At 39.3% G+C, this 13171-nt stretch overlaps 1 protein-coding gene across 1 annotated transcript; it reads left to right on the top strand.

Moving 5' to 3' along the window:
* Window positions 1–3226: 3226 nt before the first annotated feature.
* On the top strand, window positions 3227–5549 carry si:ch211-105f12.2 (RIMS-binding protein 2-like). Its single transcript, XM_063907042.1, has 5 exons — window positions 3227–3490; window positions 3839–3995; window positions 4326–4447; window positions 4579–4650; window positions 4750–5549. Exons 1-5 carry the CDS (start codon window positions 3269–3271, stop codon window positions 4813–4815), a joined length of 639 nt encoding a protein of 212 aa, XP_063763112.1. The 5' UTR covers window positions 3227–3268; the 3' UTR covers window positions 4816–5549.
* Window positions 5550–13171: the final 7622 nt, after the last annotated feature.

Here is a 13171-nt window from a genome sequence, read left to right as displayed (position 1 = left end):
TCCTCTGCTGCCTGTAAAAACTGAGTGGTTAACCAATCAGTTTTGCAGGGTCTCACTGTGGGGTCTGTTGGTTGGGCAGAGATCACCTTTTCATCACAACATGCATGTTGTTTAGGCCATTCTTTTTAGCAGCTGGGCCCATTGTTGAGCTACAGTACATGAGCTTGATGTTTGTGAAAACGCATTTGTCTGAATCATTCTGACTGGACATCCATCAGACCTTATCCTTCCAGCTCCCTATTCCAAGTCCATGTAATGTCCATTCTCCAGAGCATTCACAGCACGTGAGATGTTGTGTTGATGACTTTATTGTCACAATGGGAAGTGGACCACAACAAACTTCTGAGGTGTTAATAGGGTTCCTTTATAGGGTACACTGCACAAAGGTTTAACTTGAGGGACAAAGAGAAACTTAGGACCTACTATTGTTTGAGTTCATATGAGAAAACGGCTCACACGCCTCTTTCTGCTTTTGTGTGTGTGTGTGTGTGTGTGTGTGTGTGTGTGTGTGTGTGTGTGTGTGTGTGTGTGTGTGTGTGTGTGTGTGTGTGTGTGTGTGTGTGTGTGTGTGTGTGTGTGTGTGTGTGTGTGTGTGCTGAAGGATAGTTCAGGGGCTATGATATTACTTGTTTATTACTTGCCAGGACACATGACAAAAGTAAAGAGTTATAAAGTGGATCTCTACAACTCTTAAATCTGTCAAGTAAAGAAACAAGTTATACACCCTTTTAAGTCAAGAACAAGTCTGTATGTTCCTTCAGTCGATTTCTCATATCTTCTCTTACCTGGAGAGTGGCAGAGGCTGATATAGTATAAAAGAAGGACATTCTACCTTTCAATAACCACCAAGTCCCAAGTGGATATGAAACTATTGGGCCGACGGTACACAAGGACTTATTGACTACATTTTTGTAGTCAATAACTCCTGTACCGCTGGCTCTCACAGACTGAGTTCCTCACAGTCCTGGAGAGTTAGCCTGGCTTATCCTCGGACCAGCGGGTCAGACACCTTGTGTTCTTGTTCGTAGGCAAACCCAGCACAAATACAGTTTCATGAGTTGTGCTTTGCTGGGTTTATCCTCCTGGTGACAGGTGGAGGCTCTGATAGCAAGCTTGGAAAAGATGTTCATGATTTTAGAAGTTGTGTTGGATTTGTTTTCAAGACAAAAATAGAATTTGAAGTCGTTAGCTATTCTATGTTTTCTTGCATGCAAGGATTTTCTTCATAGCAAGGCTAATGTCTAAATTTGTATTTTTTCAGTGCTCAGCAAAGAGTGTTAGCTGTAATCTGAATTTCATTATAACATAAAAACATTGATGTCATCACATTTAGTGACCATTATTAATTTAGTGTAGAGTAAAAAGTAAGTCCTTTTGGCTCCCAGTTTGATAAGAAAAATGCTTTTTATTTTATCCCCTTCCTTTCCCAGAAACATTTTTCATGTGAAGATTTGCTTGGTCTTTAGGCCGAATAGAATGAAACAGCTATAACATTTTTTATAAACATAATGAGTCACATGTTGCACATTTACAAGTATAATAAATATTATATATGTTAAATGTCACATATCCTGGCTAGATTAAAATCATGACATCATCATGTTTGCAGGACAGCTCACAGGGCGTCCCTGAGCTGTAATCTGAGACAGCACTTCCTGTCCTCCATGCCAAATGAGCGAGTCAATGGGAACACTTTGCTGAAGAGGCTGGATTTTTGCAGCTATTTTCCAAGCATGCATACTGAGAGCAGACCATGCTTATCAAAGGCAGAGTTTTCATATCACTGCATCTTGAATGTCAGTCACTGCAGTGTGTTACAGTTCTTTCAATAATTACACACTGGTTGTGAGATGTCTTAAACTAACTAGCAATATGTGCTACTTGAAGAAGAGGGATAAGCAATAGTTCACAGCCCCATCTTCTGGCCAAACATTGAAGTGAAAGTATGTGAGTGTGACATCATGTCTGTTACTTGTCTTCAAATGAAATATTTTGCTGCTGTGAATGCGCAAGTTAAACTAACAGGCAGTCTAGCACTAGGCCACGGCATGAGGGTGTTAAAAAAGGAGCGAAACCTCCCTTGGGCCTTTTTACCTGACACAAACCTAACCAAACAAGAGACCAGCCTTTTGTGTGATGTTTGATTTGGTAGACTATTTTATCAATTGTTTTCAAAAGCATGATTTGAATAGTGGAACTGTAGAACTACGAAATATTTATTTAGCTCATAATTGTAAAAGATGTGTTATTTCTTATTTTTGGTGAGGGATAACACTTGGAGAGATGGCTAATGGCACATTAGCAAAGAAACATGTTCAAGCAGAACAGAAACGTTCAAGCAGAACAGAAACGTCTTTTTCACATTTTCACATCGCATATGTTTTTGTAAAAACACAAGAACCAGCCAAGACTAAGAGCCAACCCCTGTTTTTCACAGATGTATTTGATTTAAGTGTGCCTTAACCAATCAATTGCATTGGCATTTTCTGTGTTGTGGGGCCTTCTGCTTTAGGAAAGGGGTTTTGGGGAAGGGTTGGGTGTATGCATTTTGCAAGTCTGCAAATTAGTTTATGTAAACACATTTAAAAAGTGTGGCATAAAGTATTTTAAAACATGGCACATTAATATTTGTTTTTGCCCTCGTAAAATGCAAAAATATGAACTCTGAAACCCACGTCCTTTTTAAGGGTGCCTAATCACAAAACTCTGGTGACAGAAAATGTCAGTGTTTCCTTTACCTTCTGCTGGTCTGCAGGACAAGATTATCACCCACTGACCTGACCAGAGGTCAAGAGAGCAAGCGTGACTATCAATGACGTGTAAACTGGGTCAAGTAGGAGGAGTTAGATATTGATACTGTATACTTTGTCATTGCATTAAGTTTCAAATAATATGGTTAATATACTGATATGGCTACAACCAAAGCGATTATTTATTAATTGATTGTATTGAGTGCTTTTATGTTTTGACCGCTGCATATAGGCAAAAGGCAGGTCTATAAAACCAGATTTTTATTTTATTTTTAGCAAAAAGCAACCTAAGATTAGTTTTTATTTGCAAACAATTGCTTTCATTATGTGTATTGTGCAGTCTTATAATGCAACAAGCAGCGCTAAGCTAATGAATCTCTCCACTTGCTTCAAAGAGGATTACTGTTCCTCCTGATTAGCTTAGTTACATTACATTAGGATTAACTGAAGGCGAGGTCTGCTGTCCACAGCGGTCACCTGCCTGCCAACTGGACAGTAAAGCGCTCACGCTGCTGTAAATGGAGACCAGGCGTGAGTTGGATGTTTTGATATTCCCAGATAAAGTGAGGATTCTTACTCCGGAAGAAGTGACACAATGGGAGCTTGCGACAGCGAGCCAGGTTTCAATGCCCACCGTCAGACTCTTTGTGGCACTTTACCCATACAACCCTGCTGCAATGTCCCCCAACTATGAGATGGCTGCAGAGGAGCTGCCTTTTGTGCCAGGCCAGTTAATCAAGGTAAGAACCATGAGGTGTCTTTACTTTTGCAACTGGATGTTGATCTTGAGAAGAAGAGCAGGAGAAATTGTGTATTATTTGGTGCTCAGCAAGTTTGCTGGCATGTTTAGCTTTTATGTATTTCCTCACCTCATTGGTTGAAAGCTGCATGATGGTGTTTCCTGTTTGTGCTAGATTCAGCTGAGGCTGTACAAAGATATCAGCTTTTTTCTTACATCCTGTTGCCTTTTGATTGAATTCATTGATGGATGTGAATTTTCACTCAATCAACTGACTGCTACAACATACAGATATTCCTTTATTGCCCCATACAACACAAATAAAGTAATACAGCTCTGCATGTATTAGGTGTTTGGAGACATAGACTCTGATGGTTTCTATCAGGGTGAGTCCGGTGGTCTCTCCGGTTATGTGCCAAGTAACATGGTGGCTGAAGTCCCAGTGGATGATGAGTACCTGAAGCATCTACTCATGCAGCAGGGATTCCTACCCATGGACCACACAGGTATAAACCCTCTGTTCCTGCAGAACACTAACACAGAGGTAATATAACATCCATAGTCATGTTTACACTGAGCTGTGTTTGTGTGTAACTGGAGGAAGTTACAAAAACACAAACAAACTGCAACAAACAAGATATCAACAGTGTATATTATCAAAGTATGAATGAAACACTACACTAATCAATTCTTTCTGCGATTGCTTAAAAGAATGTCAGCTTTTGAGCAGTTATTTTTGCAAGATTTTATTATCTCTTGAAACGTGCAATTTCATCATTATTCTTTCATTCAATTTGTGTAATTTCAAAAGATTTTTTGTGTATTTTGGCTCACAGGTATTTGTTTTAATCCGGATATGAGTGAAGTAGCCACTATCTCTGATGATGTGGTTGTTCGCCGAATGGTGGCCCTATTTGACTACGATCCATGGGAAAGTTCACCAAACATTGACAGTGAAGTAAGCGATACAATGACACATGAGCCACGTTGTGTTTTTAAGCACTTTCTGCTAATTCAGTTTCATCTGTTGTTACAAATGTAACAGCGTGGTTTGTGGTGATGTTTCAACAATCTTTTTGTCTCTCAAAGGATGAGCTTGGCTTTCGTTCTGGAGACATCATATACGTGTTAGGTGACATGGACCAAGATGGATTTTACTCTGTGAGTGTCAACTCTACAATTCAAATACAATGATTTATTTGATTGATTAGTTCTTGCTCTCACTTTTGGATACAACTTTAACTTTCACCTCAATTTTAGGGGGACCTTCACGGACGACGAGGTTTGGTTCCATCAAACTACTTGCAGCCTCTACCCTGGAATTAATAGAAAAGGTCCCACCAAGATCTTACAAATGCCAAGCTTCAAACACATTGAGAATTTATCAGTTTTTGTTAGAGTAATGCAACTGCTTTTAGATTGCAAGTCAACAGGGCTCTATGATTTGCAATTTAAAGTTATTATTTTTAGTCATTGGTCAAGATGTTTAATGAACAAGTGAATAGTTCTTGTCTCAACAATTTCAGATAATTGATTTATTGGCAAACAAAAATGATAAATCATTTACTGAAAAAAGAACAGAAAAATTACAATAACATGCATTTGTATTATATGAAACAATCAAAACCAATCTTTATTCACTTTATATTTTGATCTTCCTACATTCACTTTGCTTTAACTTTATGCACTTTCACAAAATAAGCCAATGTATTTACAAATAAACGTTTATATATGTGTATATCTGTAAATGTAATTATCATTACATACAGTATCTGATGACAATATACATTATATATTATTTTAGCCTTAACAATACACCTTTAGTCTCAGTTAATTTGAAGACCAGAGTGTATTTATATAGTAGCCATGTTTGCCTTATTCCCTGTTTTTATCTTTTCTATTATTGGCTTTTCATTTTTTTCAAATAGAGTAATTAGGAGAAAATTCCTATTTATTTTATCAATGAACTGTGAAGCAGAAACTAAAAGCTGTCTTGATTTTGTACAATGATCGCACGCTTGATTTTTAAAAAATAAATAAAATACTTTTCACTACTTTTATTTCATCATATTGTAACAGTTTTTAAACGTGCACTATTATCTCCTAATATGTGACACATTAACATGATACTTTATTAACAAAAGCAACAGAGTCATTTAGCAGGAGTTCATGAAGGTCCTGCAAGTTTTAAAAATCTTTCACACAGAGTCTGTTGGTTTCTTCTTGTACTTTCCTTTGCAGCCAACAGTATACTCATCCATAAAGTAGGAAACACTACACTTTATATTGACGTTTAGTAGTGCTTTCTACTTTATGGGTGACAACACTGTATATCAGTAGCTTCTGGTCGCTCCAGTACAAACACTCAAGACGTGATGGGTTGAGTAAAGGCAAGTTTTTAAACATTATTTTCAACATAAGCACATTCTCTTATACCAATGAAAATAACTGAGAAACAAGACAACTAATGGACTCAAATAAACTGTCATATAGGACAATAATGTTACATAGAGTATTAACTCTCCAAAAATGTAATACATTTATGTTACAGAATGCATTAAAACAGAGATACAAAAAATAAAACTAAGTCAAGTCACATGCGGTCAGGGTCTTACCAGCATTAGGACTCCCCAGCAGAAAGAAAAACAGAAGTGAACTTGATCTTTTTATTAACCCTGTCTGAGCCACGTGGTTACAACAGGAAACAGTCTCTCTCACACACACACACACACACACACACACACACACACACACACACACACACACACACACACACACACACACACACACACACACACACACACACATGCAAATTCAGAACCTACGTCTTTAAAGCTGACTACAGACTTCAACACTGCTGCCGAGCGTTAATTCATCCCTTTTAAGGACATGCAGTTAAGAGTGAACACCTGCTTTAAGGACAGAAGTTAGACACTAAAGCAGAACAATTGAAGTCATAATAAATGTGGATGTGTATGAATAATCTCAGGAAATTACATTCCATATTAGTGGAGCATTGAGGCAAGTTCCCAGATCTAAATAATTATACATGTTCATAGTAGATGAAGATTAATAGCACATTCATAGAGTAATTTTATTTTAGAGAGATGTTAAATGTTTGCAGAACGAGTATTGTGCCATCAAAGATTCAAAAGATACAATGATTTTAAGATTCATTGTCATATGCACTATAGCTACAGCAACTATAGCAGCTATAGCAACTTCTACAGGTGCACCATCGAGAGTATCCTGACTGGCTGCATCACCGCCTGGTATGGCAGTTGCACCGCCCTTAACCGTAAGACTCTACAGAGGGTGGTGAAAACTGCTCAGCACATCACCAGGACGGAGCTGCCATCCATGGAGGACCTCTACACCCAGCGGTGTAGGAAGAAGGCCGGTAGGATATTAAAGGACCCCCATCACCCCAGCAAAAATCTGTTCTGTCTGCTGCCGTCTGGCAGACGGTACCTCAGCATCCGGACCAAGACCACCAGACTCAGAGACAGTTTTATACCACAGGCTATAAGACTGCTGAACTCCTGAGCTCTGTGAATGTCTACTCACATCTGTTTATAGTACACATATCTATATATTATACATATCTGCCATATACATCTGTTATACGTAATATATGCATCTGTCCATACCTCCTCATTCAACAGTGTAACGTATTTAAATACTCTCAATGTATTCCACATATGTATATATTTCACATCCTCAAATCTTTATTGGTGTTATTGTAAATATTCTTCTCTCTTTTTGCACTATTTTATTTATCTTATTTGCACCATGTATGTTGAGTTGTTGGTGGAGCATGGGACACAAGATTTTTATTGCCAACATATACGTTGTATATGCTGTGCATATGACCAATAAAACCTTGAAACCTTGAAGCTACAGTGTAATTTCAGCAATGCAAATCTTATGTTTATAGGGTTCCACCAACAATACACCAATACATACTTCACATAAAATAAAGAAATCAAACAGAAAACCTTAACAATAAAAATGTACAGTTGAAGAGGGGCTTGAGATGCTGCAGCCCGTTAGCATTGCTCTTCAATAAGTCTATTTTATACAGCCGTTCAAGGCTAAAAGTCTTCTTCATCGATTACAGGAAGAGATTCTTATCTCCATTATATTTCTGAGAACTCATTCACGCCTGCGTGTCTCTGACAAGGTGTAGGAGGGGGGTGGTGGTGGTGGTGAGAGGTTCTTCCCCATCCCAGCAGCAAATTTGCAATACGCTTGCAACAACAGAAACTTTGCAAATAGAATAGAGACGGGCTGTGTCCTCTGTTGCCACGACAACCCAAACCTCAGAGTCACACAAAGAGAAAAAAGAGGAAGTGGGGGATGGGCGGCAAGCACAAACCGAGAAATTCTGTCCTTGCGTGAAAACTAAAAAAGAAAAGACAAGTAAGACAGTAAGACAGTTATGTATCAGACTTTTTTTTTTTAAAAGGTGCAAGTGGAGGGGTTGAGAAAAAGTTTAGACAAAATCAGATGCTAAAGCTTTTTCTGTAAAGCAACACATGCACCCTCTAAAAGATTGCACTTTATGATAGTCTTTATCTAGGTTTCCAACAACAAAAAGGACTGACAGTCTGCAGCAGGCAAGCATGACTGTGCAACCTGCAGGTTATCTCATCACTGTTGTGCCAGAGGCTGTGTTTGCATCGGATATCTATTCCTGTACAACCTGGGATTATATCCAAAGTCAGCTCCTTGGGTACTTAGGATGGTTTAGATAGTGATGGTGCCAAAAACAAGTGAATGATCTAATGACACCCGCAGGTATTGTCCTCCCAAGACACTGCTTAGGACTGATTGAATTATGTTTCATCTACTGTATATGTAAACTAATGGCTCCCTGGTTGCTGCAGTTCAAGTTCTTTCTGTGTATTGCCTACAAAAAAAATAATTTAAACCATTAAAATAAACAATTGTTTAACAGTTATGGTGAATCTATCAAACATATGTGCAAACACACACACACACACATACACACACACATACACACACATACACACACACACACACACACACACACACACACACACACACACACACACACACACACACACACACACACACACACACACACACACACACACACAGACGTATTATTAGTTAATATTGTTGATAAGAAATGTAATTCAAAACATGATATATTGTGTTTTTTTAATAACTTCTTTGAAATGTGCAAGCATCCATGATGTGTTTAAAATGCCCCAAATCATAAATGTAACTGCACTTTACTTCCCCTGAAGTATATACAATCTATTTGCTGGCTCTGTAAGTCCACCCAAAAGTAAAAATTCATATTTTATATGTATTTGTTGAAGGGGGCATTCAGAATTCTGAGCGTATTTACTGTGTATTTTATGGTTGAGCAATTACACCTTGTGTTTTTTTAAAGAAATGATGTGTAAATGCATTGGACTGATCACTTGATACTATTGGTATGGCCTTCCACATGTCTCTTGCCTTCTGTTCTTTTTTTTTTTTGCTCTTGCAGGAAGTATGTGACCCAAGGGCTTCTCATTCATGGCTTGGGGTAACCAGCACTCGGCAGACCACCAAAAACCCTTAGACACTGAAATGTGTCATTTAAAAGAGAAGAGGTCTGATTCTCAACAATCAAATAAATAGCAGATATTGTTTAAGACATGAGTATGTATTTTAAGAGACCTTAATGTGTCAGTCGCAAAATACAAGGTTAGCAAGAGATTGAAAGGGCTCTCAAAGGTTCAAAGGTTTTATTTGTCATATGCACAGCAGATACAGCGTATATGTTGGCAATGAAAATCTTATATCCCAGGCTCCTCCATCAACTCAACATACATAGTGCAAATAAGATAAATAAAATAGTGCAAAAATTAGACAAGAAAATATATACAATAACAACAATAAGGATATAAATATATACATATGTAGATAAATTGAAGTATTAAATATACTGTACAGTATTTAAATACTTTACACTGTTGTATGAGGAGGTATAGACAGATGCATATTACATATAAACAGATATTTATGGCAGATATGTATTATATATAGATATGTCTAATATAAACAGATGTGAGTAGACATTCACAGAGCTCAGGAGTTCAGCAGTCTTATAGCCTGTGGTATAAAACTGTCTCTGAGTCTGGTGGTCTTGGTCCGGATGCTGCGGTACCGTCTCCTAGATGGCAGCAGACAGAACAGATTGTTGCTGGGGTGATGGGGGTCCTTTAATATCCTACCGGCCTTCTTCCTACACCGCTGGTTGTAGAGGTCCTCCATGGATGGCAGCTCCGTACTGGTGATGTGCTGAACAGTTTTCACCACCCTCTGTAGAGTCTTACGGTTGAGGGCGGTGCAACTGCCATACCAGGCGGTGATGCAGCCAGTCAGGATACTCTCGATGGTGCACCTATAGAGTTGCAGAGTATCCTGGAGTCCATGTTGAACTTCCGCAGCCTGCGGAGGAAGAAGAGCCGCTGTTGAGTCGTCTTGGATATGACCCTGTTGCGATGTGTCCATGTCAGGTCCTCACTGATGTTTACCCCGAGGAACCTGAAGCTGCTGACTCTCTCCACAGGAGTCCCGTCGATGGTGATGGGTGTGTGTGCCTCTCTCTGCCTCTTCCTGTAGTCCACAATCAGCTCCTTTGTTTTGCTGACGTTGTGGAGGAGGTTGTTGTCTTGGCACCAAGATGTCAGGGCTCTGACCTCCTCTCTGTACGCCGTCTCGTCGCCGTCTGTGATCAGGCCGATGACGGTCGTGTCGTCAGCAAACTTGATGATGGCGTTGGAGCTGTGTGTGGCCACGCAGTCGTGCGTGAACAGGGAGTAGAGGAGAGGGCTGAGCACAAAACCCTGAGGGGCTCCGGTGTTGAGGGTCAAGGTGGAGGATGTGATGTTCCCCATCCGCACTGGGATCTGCCCATCAGGAAGCTCAGGATCCAGTCACAGAGGGCGCTGTTGAGCCCAAGGTCCCTGAACTTAATGATGAGCTTGGAGGGCACAATGGTGTTGAATGCTGAACTGTAGTCAATGAACAGCATTCTCACATAAGTGTTCCTCTGGTCCAGGTGGGAGAGGGCAGTGTGGAGGGTGAGGGAGATGGCATCATCCGTGGACGTGTTTGCCCTGTAGGCAAACTGCAGGGGGTCCAGTGAGTCAGGGAGGGAGGAGGTGAAAAAAGGTTTGTCTAAGACATGAGTATGTATTTTAAGAGACCTTAATGTTGTCATGTTCACAAAATACAAGGTTAGCAAGAGATTGAAAGGGCTGTAATCCTTCTTCAATGCACACATATTACAGTATTTTTCAGTAGCTAACAAGCGTTTGTCCAACCAGTTGTCACATTTTCAAAACTTAAACACAATTAGCACAGCATCGGTCTTTTGTGGCCATACCATTCACACATTTCATGTTGTTTTCACACAATATGCAATCAGTGAACACATTTCCACAATACTTACATTTTCTTTACAGACAAGCTTTACCTCCCAACAAAATCATGGATTGTTTTTATATTATTTACGAATGTTAACACACAACATCCCACAATAGGAAAAACAATATTCCAAACCTTAGATACAGTATAAAAACCTTTGCTTCTGCAATGATATCAGTTCAAAAACAATATAGCTCAGCTGATAATAAACAAACAATTGAATAATTGACACACAGCTGATTTATGTTGGGTAAATTGGGCCAACCACTGCTGATTCCACTCAGTGGCAGTAAAAGGGAGAAGAGCAGGCCCATTGAGAGTTGCAGTGAGAGGTGCAGGAGCAGTGAGAGATGCAGTGAGAGGTGCAGGAGCAGTGAAAGAGTCAAGGAGCTACGACGACAATATGTCCAGGTATAGTGCATATTCAATTCAATGTCCAGTTCTATAAGCTTTGCACTTTGCAAGTAGGTAACCTACACAGTAATAGGTTACAGTACAGTTTGGTATACAGTAATGACATCATTTACATAAACTTAGTTTCAGAGAATTATGGAATTGGAGGCCAACCAGGCCCCTTATGAATTCATATACATAGATGAGGCAGGATTCAATCTGGCCAAAAGGCATCGACGTGGACAAAATGTAATTGGAAAAAGGGCCACAGTTGATGTGCCAGGACAGAGAGGGGCAAACATTACCATGTGTGGAGCAATTGCAAATGCAGGATTACTCCTTCACAGATGTCAGGTTGGACCCTACAATACCGAGCGCCTCCTTGCCTTTCTCAGTGATCTCCACCAGCGCCTGGTTCCAGAGCAGGATAAGAGGGTGAAAACATGAGGACCTTTGCAATCACCTGGGACAATGTGGCTTTCCATCATTTGCAACCAATAACAACATGGTTTGAAGTCCACCCAAGACTGGTACGCCTCTTCCTTCCACCCTATTCACCTTTCCTCAACCCCATAGAGGAGTTCTTTTCTGCATGGAGGTGGAAGGTTTATGACCATCAGCCACATGACCAGATGTCCCTCCTTGAAGCCATGGATGCTGGCTGCAGGGACATCACAGTTGATGACTGCCAAGGGTGGATCCGACATACCAAGCGATTTTATCCCAGGTGCATCACCTTGGATAATATCAGATGTGATGTTGATGAAAACATGTGGCCTAACCCTGAAGATCGAAGAGATTAGATACAGTAATTTTGTGCTTTTTAAAAATTGTTTTTGTTCAGAATGCTCTTGTGTGTTTCCTGGATATTTTGTTCACTGTAAGCAATACTGTAAAACGTTTTGTTCTATCATACTGTAAACAGTAGTTCTACTGTACCTCCTGTAGTAAACAGTAAAGGGAAAACATTTTTTTTTGCTTTTTACTGGAATGCTTTTGAATGTGAACATTACATGTGGACATGCAGTTCCCAACCAAGAAATTTAGTGTAAAAAAGGTGGATTGCATGTTTTGCATGCAAATACCTTTACTACTGAAACATAAAAGTCTATGCAGTATTTGTAATGTCCACAATAGCCAGTATTTTGAAACCTGGTGTACTTTGATTGAATGCATGTACCTTGTGAAGTGAAAACAAATGTTATTCTTTGACAGAATAATTTCATTTTGAGTCAGATTTCCAGTGTTTTGGTAAAGTTAGTGTGTGCAGAGAAAGACGTGTTCTATTTTGAAATGAAGAGTTATCTGAAGTATGGGTAAGCGCTTGTTAGCGATTGAAAAAAACTGTAACTACTCATCATCAAACAAATGCTCAAATATAGAAGTAGCTTACTGATTATAGGCCAACCTTTAAAATTAAAGTAAAAAATAAACCTAAACATTTAGATATTTTTTTCTCTAATACAATATTTAAATATCTGCAATATATTTTGGGCCCAGACCATTGAGTGACTTAAAGGTAATATGAAGGGACTTAAAATACATCCTACATTTAACTGTAAGTGATTATTGAAATATTCAGATGTGATACAAACGTCTAACAATTCATGACATCATGGCTCCAAACTGTATATCAGACTTGCTTGCTGCTGCCGCATAGTGGATGTTAGTGGAGGTGACTGACTGATACCAGTGTGAACAGCATCACATTTCAGTACCTGAAGACAAATGCGTGCCCCCCAAAATAATACATATATATACATATAATATTATATTAATACACTGCGATGCAGGAGTCACACTTACACTTCAATAATAATTGCACAATGTTTCACAA

The sequence above is a fragment of the Eleginops maclovinus genome, chromosome 18, assembly GCF_036324505.1.
Source record: "Eleginops maclovinus isolate JMC-PN-2008 ecotype Puerto Natales chromosome 18, JC_Emac_rtc_rv5, whole genome shotgun sequence".
In the NCBI taxonomy this organism is placed as follows: domain Eukaryota; kingdom Metazoa; phylum Chordata; class Actinopteri; order Perciformes; family Eleginopidae; genus Eleginops; species Eleginops maclovinus.
This window is presented reverse-complemented; position numbering and strand designations above follow the sequence as displayed.

What these genes read in the sequence shown, in the direction of transcription:
- si:ch211-105f12.2 (XM_063907042.1), top strand. Translation starts at nt 3,269, where the DNA reads ATGGAGACCAGGCGTGAGTTGGATGTTTTGATATTCCCAGATAAAGTG. An exon ending in TGCCAGGCCAGTTAATCAAG is followed by an intron (nt 3,491 to 3,838) that starts GTAAGAACCATG and finishes TGCATGTATTAG; the next exon opens with GTGTTTGGAGACATAGACTC. An exon ending in CCTACCCATGGACCACACAG is followed by an intron (nt 3,996 to 4,325) that starts GTATAAACCCTC and finishes TTTGGCTCACAG; the next exon opens with GTATTTGTTTTAATCCGGAT.